The 14,244-nt window shown below is 40.4% G+C and overlaps 1 protein-coding gene across 3 annotated transcripts in view; it reads right to left on the reverse strand.

Annotated features, from left to right (window-relative positions):
• Nucleotides 1-14,244, reverse strand: part of CEP85L (centrosomal protein 85 like) — a 155,156-nt gene that overhangs the window by 68,440 nt on the left and 72,472 nt on the right. For all 3 annotated transcript variants that reach the window (XM_054819548.1, XM_054819546.1, XM_054819547.1), the window contains exon 3: nt 4,955-5,721. In XM_054819548.1, coding sequence (XP_054675523.1) covers nt 4,955-5,721 — 767 coding nt within the window. The remainder of the gene's footprint in view (nt 1-4,954; nt 5,722-14,244) is intronic.

Below are 14,244 nucleotides of genomic sequence, written 5' to 3' on the forward strand. Positions count from 1 at the left end.
CATGAAGAAATCATACAGATGTCCCATACACTGGAAAAGCAGAGACTCATCATGCGATGCCTACAACATTGTACAGAGCTAGCAAGTAGATATGTGACCTTCTGAAACCTTCCTTCTTATTGTATTATCTCCCACAATTTTAAAGGCATGCTTTCATTTTAAACTTCATTTCTGGACTAGCATACAGTATGTACCTAGGTACGTTCAGATAATAGGATAGATAATAGGATCAGGCTTTAAGAAATGCCTTTACATGAAAATACACAGCCTTTTTATCCAGATTTGTATGGCTTCCCAGTTCAGTCAATGGGAACTGCTATCGTGTATTATAAGCATTTTTTCCCTTAACACAGGCCTAATCACACACCTCCTTACTTGGGGGTTAAAAAAAGAAAATAAGGTATCACAATGGTCATGTCTGCTGAAAGATTGGCTGTATATTGAAAATAATTAAGTGTATGGTGAAATACACTTTCAGCATGGAAATTATTTTCATTGTAATACTATTAAAATCTGTTCCCTGGAAATGCATAGGAGAATGTTTATCTTCAAAAAGCATACATTAAATAGTACACATTAGCTAGAGAAAAGAATTTTCATATACAACTCCATGACGTCACACAATAACCATAGACCAGATCCTCCTTGGAGGTTATCATACAAATGTACAGACATCACACCCACACCTGAAAGATGCACCTTCTCTGAAGAGGTGTTCTGTTGATCCACAGCATCTTTTCTGCAGTTGCAAACCTAACCATGTCCTGAAAAAGAATCTCAATGTAGCTGTAGGTCTTCTACCCAACACTCTGAGCTTCCCTTACAATGCACAGTAAATATTTTATTTGAAAAATCATGGTTTAAAATTGGAATGGAAAAGTCACATTATAGGCTTTTTAATTTGGAGAGCAAAGTTTAACAAAAAACCAAGACGTAGATACTGAGTTCAGTCAAATTCAGACTATTAAGGAAGCAGAAAATCTTAAAATTAAGAGTAATTAAACCTTGGAAGAGCTTTTAATGGCTGTAATACATTATCCTTTACAGCAAGCTTAAATTGAAAGCTTGCCTGATTTTATAAAAATTAACCCTAATTCAGAGTTTTGTGGGCTAAACTGTCTATACTAGTCTGTGAAAGCATAAAAATTTATTTGTAGACTATATTGTTAAGTCCAATAGCTGTTCCTTAACCATTGCTTCATTAGTGATAGCTGCCCTCTATAGTCTCTCCAACAGCCTACCTTAAAGATTCACAAAGCTGCTCTAGATTCTCAGTTAAGAGAAAAATTCATTTTATCTTCTGTTCATGGCAATGGTGGTTTTAAAGTAAAAGGATGATAAACTGTAATTTTTTCAGTCCTGTAAAACCCACTGCGTTTCCATCAGCATACATACTTATTAAAAGCAAAACAGCAAAAATAACTCCCACTACGAGGAAAAGAAAAATACAGTTTCTATAGAGGTGGTGGTTTTTTCCCCCTTTTATAAATCACCAGCTTCCTCTAGCAAATTCTTATGCTTTCTGCTCTCTCTTTCCTAGGTATACATTCCACTTAGGATTGTAGTTTTCTTAGTTTCTCAGAAATAATAGTGTATCAGTTCTCAGGTGCACATATAGTGGTCTTTGAAAAAATATCATGGCACAATTATAGATTCACAGAATATCGCAAGTTGGAAGGGACCCATAAGGATCATCGAGCCCAACTCCCTGCTCCTCGCAGGACTACCTAAAACTAAACCATATGACTAAGAGTGTCATCCAGATACTCCTTGAACTCTGACAGGCTTGGTGCCATGACCACTTCCCTGGGGAGCCTGTTCCAGTGACTGGCCACCCTCTCAGTGAAGAACCTTTTCCTAATGTCCAATCTGAAATTCTCCTGATGCAGCTTGATTCCATTTCACCATGTCCTATTGCTGGCCCCCAGAGAGAGGAGATCAGCACCTCCCACTCTGCTGCCCCCCTTGAGGAAGTTGTAGACTGCGATGAGGTCACCCCTCAGACTTCTCTTCTCCAAGCTGAACAAACCAGGTGACCTCAGCTGCTGCTCTGCTCTCGAGACCTTTCATCATCTTGGTCACCCTCCTCTGGACACACTCTAGTAGTTTGATGTCCTTCTTATACTGAGACACCCAAAACTGCACACAGTGCTCAAGGTGAGGCCACACCAGAGCAGCGCAGAGTGGGACAACCATCTCCCTCGACTGGCTGGCTACGCTGCGCTTGATGCAGCCAAGGCCACTGTTGGCCCTTTAGGTTGCCAGGGCACACTGTTGGCTCATATTCAACTTGCCATCAACCCAGACTCCCAGATCTCTTTCCACAGGGCTGCTCTCCAGCCTCTCATCCCTCAGTCTGTACGCATAACCAGGATTACCCCTGAGGTAATTATGCTGAGGTTTCTTAAAATAAACAAACAAAAAACCAAAAACAAACAAACAAACAAAAAAACCCCACAAAAAATCCCAACAAACAAACCACAACTAAACAGGTGTCAAGACAGGAAGAACCATTCTCCTTTCTTCATCTCTTCTGGCATCCATCTTCCTTACAGCTGTAACCTCTGGGCAGAGACAGGGCAGACAGGGAGGGCCAGCAGAGGTTGCCTCTAAGAGCCCAAAGGCTCATCACCCTTGCACATGCTTTAACTTTCTGGGTCCTGTTTCACAACCACATCTTCTCACTTGAGGAAATGTAACATATCGCATTTCAAGGCGCATCAACGCAACTCCAAATCGTACCACTGACAGTGCTTGCTAAGGCCACCAGGAACCTCCTCCGCACCCCTCCCCCCTCCCCGTGCTGTTAATTACTGTCAGACTCCCTGGAGCAGGAAGTCAGGGTAAGCAGAGCAAAAGCCACAGCCTCAAGGACTTCCCCTGTTTTTCAGGACTGACCAGACAGCTGATAGGATCATTGCTTCGTAAGCCAGGGGCTAGACTGATCTTGTAACATAGACATCAATGCTGATACAGATATAAAAATAACAAGAGCAAGGGTTAAAAAACAAACCAAACAAAAAAAACCCCTAAAACCATTTTAGGCAAAACTTCATCCTATAATCTTACAATCTCAAAAACCTGAAAAGGTGCAGCACCATTTTATGAATTCAGCCAAGACGATAAATAATGCTTGTGCTCCCTCTGTTGGCTCTGTCCTCAAAACACAGCTCGGCATCAATGCCGGCATGAATGAAGTTTTTGAATAACCATAACAATACATGTAGGGCTTCATTTGTTTCAAACATGAAACTTTGCCTTCATACAAAAAGGAGACACTGTATTTAACTACAGAGTGAGAAAGCAGTTGTGAGAGGTAAAAAACAAAAGTTGGGATTTGTTTTGACCAAAATAAGAATTTCTGAAACACTCATCCTAAACGAAGTGTTGTAAAAGGCACATTAAAGATGATGAAGAGACACATACCTAAATGAAGGAAGTAAATAAAGCTTACTCTGAATTTGTATTTAAATCCAAAAGGAGAACCACCAGTAGCATGCAAACCTCATAGACAGCATCAGCCATCTATACATCTCAGGTGTGGGGGAAGACTTGAATGAATGGATGGACTTAGTTCCTCCACAGCATCCTGCTCTCACTCCCCGAACCCTTCATGTGCTCCTTGATGCCACCAGGAGCTGCCAAGAGCCCAGCTGGCAGTGCCTCCGACCCAGCCCCAGTACTAAGCCAGTTTCTGTCACTTTGGTGCTGAGAGGACCCCTCAGGCTCCACTCTCTACCTAGGCAATTCTCAACATTGAAATCTTCAAAAAGTTAGAGAAAGATGAGGGTTTCTGTAGTGATAAGGGTAATGTAAAAGTGTGGCTACCTGGAACAATGCCAGGTTTTTAGAGGGACTCTTAGGAATTAATATTAGTTCAGCCATATTAATTGGATACAAGTTTTTTTAAGGTTAAAAAAAATTTAAAAATCCAAATCACTAGTATGAGCAAAATTTGATCTTGAGAAACTCTGAACTTGTCAGTCTTTCCTTCAATACTCAATGGAAGGAACAATGAAATTTGAGCACGACTCTTCATAAATTACTTAATATATCTTCAGGCTAGAGAAAACAGGTATTTGCACATGCAACAAGATTCTCTCTGCTCAGATAATATCCTAGTTTAATCTTACACTGCCTTTCAGGAAAATCTACATATTGTAATCTGCTTGGGATTTTTTTGGCAAATCAAGCTTACCTATATAGGTAAACGTGAACGTTTAGATTTTAAATACTGCCTTCCTTCACAAGTTATCTTTTCCCATTAGGGTAAGAGCGGAAAACAAAGATTGTGAATTGTCATGTTATAAAGGGTTATCTGTCTCTTAAAACCATGCTTGATGTTTTCTATATGAAAATACTTCAAGTACAACATGTAAAAACTACATATTATTTTACTTAAATAAATCAGATTAGTTGACTACCATTAGTTGATTCTAATTACTTAAAAAATGAGCATTAATATCAAACTGAATTCAGTTTTTAAGTCCTAGACTTAGTGATACTTAATATTCATTCTTGCACTATGCAGGAGTCATTCCTCTTTCAGTGAATGCATAAATGCAGACTCTTTGTAAATCCATTCAGATCAAAATACATTCACATTCCCTGACTGCACTGTGACAACTCTCTTCAAAACTACTGAAAGTGTTATTTGATGAATCTTTTACTGTGTCCAGCTTCAGAAAAAGAGATGCTAGTCTCATGTAGACAGGCACACTGAATCAAAGTAAAATGTAAGCAGATGTCAGAAAAAAAAAAAACCCAAACTGTTGGCAGTCAGGTAATATTGAGAAACAAGCAGCAGCATCCCCAATCAAAGTTTAAAAACCACCATCTCTTGGTTAAGAGGACCTGTTCCCTTTTCTATTTTATTAAAAACTGCCCGATGTTATTCCTTAGGTACAACACATGATGCCACATGATGGCAGCAAACACCAAGCTTTAGCCTTACCTGCACAGGCTGTTCACCTCCTGTTCTAAAATCTTCAAGCTGCTGCACATGCCATGCAGCTACGCCGTAGGGCTCCTCAGCAGTCCTGCAGTCCAGGGGATTTGCACGTAACTGTTCTTTAAGCCACATTTGAGTCCTCACTGCTGGCTGTATGGGAGCTCCACTCACAGCCTGTTGTCCCAGAGTTGCATATCTCTGTCCGAAAGACTCACAACTGGCTGCCGTAGGTTTGCATTCAGGTAAGGCACTGTAGGTCAAGTCTAAGGCATGTCTCCTATTTGAGGGATCTGAAACAAAATCATCTTTGCTGCACGTTTCAAATTTGTATTTGCAGTCCAGTAGAGAAGATCGTTTTTTCCCCGTTTCTTTGTCCTCAATTTTTAGCAATTCCATGCTATCATGCAAACAACTTGGCCCATTTGTCCTTAATTGTGGTGACACAGCTTTGTCTGTACTAGCCCTGGAGTCCACTGAATGACTACTGCCATCTTGGCTGAAGGTATTTGGTGAGCTGAGTTTAGACAAGGAGGACCATTTTCTTACAGGTCTTGCATCTTTCATGTCAAGAGAATTGTCCAGGGCACCTGGATTTCTGCCTCCTCCTGACCGTACAAAGCTTGTACTCCATTTTGAGCCATCAGATTTGAAAGCTTCCCTGTGTTTGGAAAGTGAAGAGCTGGCATTAGACGGCATCACATGGGCAGTGGGAATAGAAACCAGTGATCGGCTGGGCTTAAACGAGGATGTACCACTTGAAGTTGAATGATCTGGGAAGAGAGATTTATCATGTAAATAAGTACAATACAGAATTCATATTAACATCAGTACCCAGAGGGCAAAACATCAAATTCAAGGTGAAATGCAAAAATAGGAAGAAACAGGTTTCTTGACAAAATAGGGTCTTCAAGATTATGAGAATGGAAACCTATTAAAGTAGGCGATTTTCAGATTAATTTTGCTCAGGCAGGTGCCATCATCACAAAAAGAGAACTGTACTAAGCAGTGACAACAGCAGCTCCAGATAAAATTCTCAGGCTCTGAGCAGAAGGCAGTGTCCATTCCCCAACTTCAAGGTGGCAGGCTGGATTTCTCCTCCACTCCACATAATTTTAAGTAGCTTCTATATTACAAATCGTAGACGTATCAAAATTCAGGAGCCCCACAACTAGTTCCCCTTCCATCACCCCTCTTTTCATTTGTTAAAGGCAAAGCAATTCACTAAATGCACTTTGTAAAATGGCAGTGCTGGACATGAGCCAGTTTAATCATGGCCTCCTGCACAGAACTATCCATCCCTTTTGGATCTCACTGAATTCAAACTATGATTCCTGTGCTGGTTTTCACTGGGAGTGAGTTAATTTCCTTCACAGTAGCCAGTAAAGGACTATGTTTTTGATTTGTGCTCAAAATAGTGTTGATAACACAGGGATGTTCTCGTTATTGTTGAGCAGTGCTTACACAGAGTCAAGGCCTTTGCTGCTTCTCATACCACCCCACCAGCGAATAGGCTGGGGGTGCACAAGAACTTGGGAGAGGACACAGCTGGGACAGCTGACCCCAAATGACCACAGGATATCCCACACTATATGACATCATGCTCATCATATAAAACTAGGGGGGAGGTTGACAGGGAGGCCGCTGCTTGGGAATGGTTGGGCATCAGTTGGTGGTGAGCAAATGTTTTCATTTGCATCACTTGTCTTTCTTGGGTCGTATTTCTGTTTTTTTCCTTTTCCTTATAAATTATTATTATTATTATTATATATATTATATATATAGATATAGATATAATAATAATAATAAACAGGTTTTATCTCAAACCACGAGTTTTCTCACTTCTACACTTCCAACTCTCTCGCCCATCCCCCAGTGGGATGGGGGGTAAGTGAACAGCTGTGCAGTGCTTAGTTGCCGGCGGGGGTTAAACGATGACACTTCCTCAGGTGATTTGCTAAAAACCAAGATTCTGAAAAGTTTTATGTTCCATTTAGGTTTTGTGTTATTTACAGACCCAAGTACAACACCACATAAAATGCATGTAGCATAATTTATGAAATTTATCCAAAGCTGAAATATCAAGAACAGAGAAATCAGTGATGTGATATTCAGGAGGCGACAGAAGAAAAAAGATGAGAGATGCACAGGAGAGGTTACTGGGGACTGGCTGACAGCTCTCACATGCCAGTGACATATGCTTAGCATCACAGGCTGTGGACAACCAGAAATAAACACCTAATCCTCTCAGAGGATCAGCTCCCACCAAGTCACGTGGCTGCACCTTAGCAAGCTCATATTGCTCGTTAGGTTCATGGCAGATAGACAGAATGAAATTGCTCTAATTAAAAGTTTCCTTTGGGGTCCTTTTTGCCAAGAGCAAGACAGATACACTCTTCTTACTTCTGTCATCCTAACCTAGAGAGAACTTCTTTCTTTGGGATTTGTCAGTTGGTACAAGATTTCATAGTGAAACCATTAAAAAAAATTAAAAAAAAAAAAATCAATCAATTGCTCTAGAAGTACAACTGGCATACCCAGTTTGATGGCTACACTGGGTTAATAGGATATGTGAAGGCCAGAACACATTATTAATTTGGCACACTTTCAAAGGATATAATTGACTCAATATACCATGCCACAGTTAGAAAAAAGAAGAGAGCTTCCAATGGTGCAACAACTTTTAAAAATGGCAGCACTTCTTTTTCAATATATCTGAATAAAGATATCCTTACCCCCAACTTGCATAGTCCTCCCTATTTGGGACTGGCCTTCCTCACTCCTTGCACTTGCAGCACAACACAAAGTAATATAGCCCTACAGCCACACTCCTCATGCGAAAAATGCATTATAGCTCACAAAAGAATAAACAGCTCCTCGATTGATACCTGTTTCTTACATACTTGTCTTCTGGCTCCTAAAGGAGCCAGGGCTCTTAAGGTAGAAATTCTTGCTGAAGCCTTCCTGCCTCCTAATGAGTCACTGCCCTAGCATGTACCCTCCCGTTTCAAAGCATAAGCTCACACCACATTGTCTCTTGCCACTACCCAGCCACCTACTTTCACAGTAGTTAGAGAACATAACTATCTGTAAGACTTGACAAAACTGCCAGAACTGGTTGAAGTGGTCCAACAGTTTAAGAGTTATTCCTAGGGTGCTGATGATAGCCATGAAACACACACAGGATGCTCACATTATAGGAAGTGAAATGGAGAGAATACTACTAGCTGTGTGTTACTTGATGGATCATGTTGCTAATAAATATGAGGTACCACTTTTTACATCCAAGATGAAAGATCTTCCCTCCTGCCTGTACTTCTTCCTTAAAAATTCTATACTGCAGAGAGAAACATTTTCCTTGGCTTTTTTCTGTCTTGACATTGCTCAAGAGGTGGGATATGTTAAAGAGAAAGACAGAAGGCCACACAATCCATTTCAAGTGGAAGGAGTCACAGTCTTCCGACCAAACACATTTATGCCCACAGCTATTGCAGCAGTGGAGACAGCGATACACAACCCTACAAGTTCCCAAAATTGTGATATGCCCATCACATGTAACCGATCTACCTGTGCCAGGTGCATATCAGTTTCTCTCAGCTCTGCCTTCCTGTCTTCTCCCATAGCGCAGTAGACACTTGCTTAGATAGCCACTACAAATCAGGTATATCTTTGTACTCTGCATAGCAGCAATTGCCAGCTTCCAGCCCTGCTCTGCAATAGAAATACAGGTACTCAGTCATCTCTGGCTGAGGACCAGAGATTATAGTAGTATTTAATATAGCATTTTCAGCCTGAAATACTGACTTAATGTCACCTACATGCAGTCTTCAAACTAGAATTAAAACCAATAATAATTAGAAGTATATGATCTCCTTCAGCTGTTTTTATTAGAGCACAGAGCTATTCATATGTGGTAGATGTTTATTTTTCCTTGTTCTACTCTAAATTTAAGCCCCAAGTTAAATTTAACCTTCTGTTCCTCACTTCTGATTCTAAACTCTTGAAGCAGATTTAAACTTGGAATGCCATGTACATCCAACTACAGCTGATGGATGTCTCTGATAATTTGTCTCAAAGTGAAACACAGCAATTTTGGCTTCAAGTTGTCCTAATTAGTCTTCCCATTAACGCTCACTGAAACATATGAGAAAATTCACACTTCTTCTTAGAGCATATTGCTCCAGTCTGCCTTGACTGCAGGCTCAGCTGGAAAGCAAGCCACTCTGCATTCTGAAACATCTCCTCACAACACAAAAAGCATGAAATTCAGAAATTTCATTGAAAATAAGAGAGAAACCAGAAAGCACCATGGAACTTAAAAGATATTCTTTTTTCTGTAGTCATAGAAATAAGCTCCATCTGGCCCAATCCTGCCAAAGACTACTTTATCCAAGCAGCCGATTTTTCCTTTCCATACAGTCAAGGGTAAGCAAATGCCTAGTTCAGAATGAAAAGTGCTCTCTTCTCAGCATTACACAGTTTTCACTTCATTGAGCTAATATTTATTTGAAGATTACAAACACTCTTAAACATGGCTTGTGTGTCTCCAGAGTCTTTCAATAATGAGACTGCTCTCATTAATGAAAATTTAAGAGAAAAAAAATATAGCTAATTGCTACTGGTTTTCCTTTGAACAGCATCAAGATTGTAAGTCAAATTTTGTTTTTCAATTATCCTAATAAATTTTTGGGGCCCATCAGAAAGCTCTCCAGAACACTTTTCTAATACACATGACATTTTAATACCTGATCCAATACTTCCCAAACCACACAAATATGAGAATTTGAAAAATCACATTTTAAAAACATGCTACAAGATTTCTACCACATAATAGCAGCAGATGGAATTAAAAAAAAAAAAAATGAAGAGCATTTCATAGGACTTTCTTACTATCTTGTGTTACACTTCTGAACTATTTCATTACTGCATATCTGGCACAGAAAATAATGTAACAGAATCAATTTTAGTCTTATTAAAAACCTAATCACAGGGAGAGAGCACCACAAACACTTTCTTCTGAAGAAGGGGGAGAAGAAGCCCTCCAATATAAATGAATGCCTCCTACTCTTTTACATTTTCCTGTGCTATGCTTTTTAAATCACTGGTGCCAACTATGGTTCTCATAACTAAAAGAAGCTCTGAAGCCATTTCTCAGGCCAGATACACAACATAATCTTTCAGCTACTTAAAATCTTTATCTGTTGCCCAACGGTCAGTCATAATGCACAAGAGCCAGAGAAGGTTCACTGTAACCCTGAACAACTTCTTTAGCTGCAAAATGAAACTAGTGCCGTAAGAACCCCCATCTACAAGACATACTTCTATATGTGACAATTTCTTCTCTGCTCCCAATAAGATATTAACGAATAACAGCACACTAATCAGCTAATATGGTTAGCCAATATTAATCAAAACCAAAATGCATACGATGCATATGTTTATGGGATGCATGTGTATCTAATGCCACTGAAAACAGAGAACCTTCCTTGTGTGAAGGACGACTTTGAAATTTGATATTTTATCCAGGCTATAATTAGAAAGCCCTGACCATGGAGAAAAACACCACTATTAAAAACAGCTGACCTTCTCTTCCTGCCCTCCACTCCCACTCCCCCAAAACACTGACATAGATTGCCCCAAACCAGGAAAATAAACTGAATTATTCTTATTAAGTGAGCAATAGATAAACTAGGGAAGTCAAGCCTCTATTATACAAATTGAAGGTCTTGAATCTGGCTGCGGTTTAGTGTACAAAAGTTCTTACATTCATTATAGGATGTTTTCTCTGAATGCTTCTCTTAACTGTTCTGTAACTTAACTGTATGGCCCCCAGCAACAAGCCACAGGCAATTCCAGAGTCCAACATACGACGTACTGAGGGACCATGAGTCTTCAGTCTACCATACAAGCGTGCAGCTGCCTCCCAGAAACATTCTCCAAAATAGCTGCTTTCAACAACAGAAGTGTCTAACTCTCCTGGGAGTTGGTCAAAAAACAAAGACCATGGGATGATGTGCCATGACAGCAGTATTTATGCTACACGTGTGTTTCCCCCCCCACCTACATACTTACAAATTGGACTAGCCTTAATGCAGCATAGACAATCAGATGAGCCAACTGAAAAATTTCAAAATGGACAGGCAGGAAGCCAGCCTTAGCAAAAAACCCCGAAGAGACTGACTCACCAAGCTCTAGAAGCAAAAGCATGCCTTTTCAGGGTGCAGTAGCAGTTACAGGAACAGTTTGGGTTTGGTTAGTTTGTTTTGATTGTTGGTTTTTGTTTTGTGGTTTTTTTACTGTGGAGAAATCTTCACCAGTCTCTTTACAAGCCCTGTTCATATTATTTCAAGCTTACTATGTCAAAATATGAAAGGTGAATGAATGGAGAAAATATCTGCAAATAAATCTCTTCCAAAGAATAAATAAATACAAGCATGCATCGTAGAAAGCTGTATCAGAAATGGAAGTGCTGCAGACAGACGAGAGAATTGTTGAGACATTTAACAAGTTCTGTATGAGAAAGTCGGCCCAAAATCCTCATACAATTCCTAAACATTATTTTTTTTGAAGTGCTATGTTTGTACAGCAAGAAACTAGAACAACAGAATAACAAAAGACTTATGAGAGGCAAAATATCATGTAATACTAATTAATATTAATTTAAAATAAGACAATGTTAAATACTAAAATACTTACTGCCAGTAAACGGAGTTGCCTGTTCCACATCTATGCCTCCAAAGCAAAAACAGTCATGTGGTGTTCAGAAGCAAGTTCAATTAATGTTACTTGGAAAAAAGAAGCAAGTTCACTGGCTTCCAGCATCACCAGTTACTGTACTGGCAGTGTTGATCAGAACTGTTCTACATAAGTAGTAGATAGCAAACTCAGAGTCAGTTCTACTTTATTTCAAACTAATTCCTGTAGAATTTTCTGTAATCTACTGTGTTGCATACCAAAAGAACACAACTTGTACCTACAAACTTGCTAGTTTTAGAAGTTGAAGCTATTTAACATCTACAAAATTCATACAGTATGAACAGTACAACCCTGAATAATACAAATGCAAACTTAAGAGGTTGCAGCTGAAACAGAATTTTAAAAAACTGAAGCAATTTTGTTGCTTTTATTACTTCCCTTCAAACAGCACCATCACGGAGTAAGACACATGATGAAATACTGGTAAAGCTACTACCTCTGGCAATGTTATTGTAGAGAGACAGAAGAAGGAATAAATGGTAGGTCAGCCTCACAGGTCTCCTACAACCTACAGAAATCAAAAAATACTAGAAGAGGAGTCTAAAGGATTTTTAGTAAATGGAGCAGAAAGCAGTGTTGGCAAGCTGTACACAGAAGTACCAGGATAGCATACATACTTATCCAAGGAAGGAAATACAGAGGTAACACTGAGTTCCAACAAATGGTAAACAGCTTCTCAGATATCCTCAGACCTCCTGGTGTTCCTCAGGGGTCAGTACTGGGACTGGTGCTGTTTAACATCTTTGTCAGCGACACAGGCAGTGGGATCGAGCGCACCCTCAGCAAGTTTGCCGACGACACCAAGCTGTGTGGTGTGGTCGACATGCTGGAGGGAAGGGATGCCATCCAGAGGAACCTTGACAGGCTGGAGAGGTGGGCCCATGCAAACTGCATGAAGTTCAACAAGGCTAAGTGCAAGGTCCTGCATGTGGGTCGGCGCAATCCCAAGCCCAACTATAGGCTGGGCAGAGAATGTATTGAAAGCAGCCCTGAGGAGAAGGACTTAGAGGTGTTGGTGGATGAGAAGCTCAACATGAGCCAGGAATGTACGCTTGCAGCCCAGAAAGCCAACTGAGTCCTAGGCTGCATCAAAAGAAGTGTGACCAGCAGGTCAAGGGAGGTGATTCTCCCCCTCTACTCTGCTCTTGTGAGACCCCACCTGGAGTACGGCGTCCAGCTCCTGGGCTCCCCATACAAGAAAGACACGGAGCTGTTGGAGCAAGTCCAGAGGAGGGCTATGAAGCTGATCAGAGGGCTGAAGCACGTCTCCTATGAAGACAGGCTGAGAGAGTTGGGGTTGTTCAGCCTGGAGAAGAGAAGGCTCCAGGGAGACCTTATAGTTGCCTTCTAGTACATAAAGGGGGCCTACAGGAAAGCTGGAGATGGACTGTTTACAAGGGCATGTAGTGGTAGGACAAGGGGTAATGGCCTTAGACTGAAGGAGGGTAGATTTAGATTAGGAAAAAATTTTTCTCTATGAGGGTGGTGAGGCACTGGAACAGGTTGCCCAGAGAGGTTGTGGATGTCCCCTCCCTGGAAGTGTTCAAGGCCAGGCTGGATGGGGCTTTGGGCAACATGGTCTAGTGGAGGGTGTCCCTGCCCATGGCAGGGGGGTTGGAACTAGATGATATTTAAGGTCCCTGCCAACCCAAACTATTCTGTGATCCTTAAGAACAAAAGGAATACTATGTATGCCTAAAAATACTTAACAGAAGCTTGACTAACATATCCCATGTAACTTATTACGAACTGGCCATTTGGTATCATCTTCATTAGCCTCCTCTACAGTTAATGACTTTTTTTTCCACTTGTGACCTCTCACTCATTTCCACAACCCTTCTAGCAAACTCACCTTCTCCCTTGTTTGCCAGAGAGGTGATAAGGTAGCAACAATCCTACTTAGTGTAAGAAGTGAGGATAACACTTTCAACTTTCAAAAACGGGAGAGTGGGAAAAAAGGATGTTCTAAAGTTTGGTTAATGAAGCTTAACATAGAAACTGATTGTCACTGAACAAGAGAAAAATTATTCTTTGTCTTTGAGCAAGAGAAAATTATTATTCATAAGGAAAGTTATTTACTCATATTTCCCTATTTTCATACCATTCTTTTCAGCTTACCACATAAAAGGTTGCCTTGCTTCACTCAGAGTTACCTATTTCCCCAGAACACAGTGTTGATAAGGAACATACCCTATTAAAGTTACTACTTTGACTGTATTCAGTTATAGTAGTTAGGGTACTGAAACACTCTTTCAGAAGTCTGCTCTTTGACCAACTCTCATTAGGACACAGCAAACACTCTCCAGTTTTGATTTGTTTAAAAAGTGCCGTCCCATATTTGAGAAGTCATCACTGTACACCATCAAGTTTCCACTACACCTTCTGAGACAGTACATTTGGCAAAAGCCTCATTAGAGGTTGTCAGATTCCAGCAACAAGGACTAGCAATTATATGATACTGTGGACCACATGGAAGGACAGTATCTTCATGTGATCTCATTTTAGCACCACAAATCAATCTCTGCATTCCAGTGGGCATT

Source organism: Grus americana, chromosome 3 (genome assembly GCF_028858705.1).
Source record: "Grus americana isolate bGruAme1 chromosome 3, bGruAme1.mat, whole genome shotgun sequence".
Taxonomy (NCBI): domain Eukaryota; kingdom Metazoa; phylum Chordata; class Aves; order Gruiformes; family Gruidae; genus Grus; species Grus americana.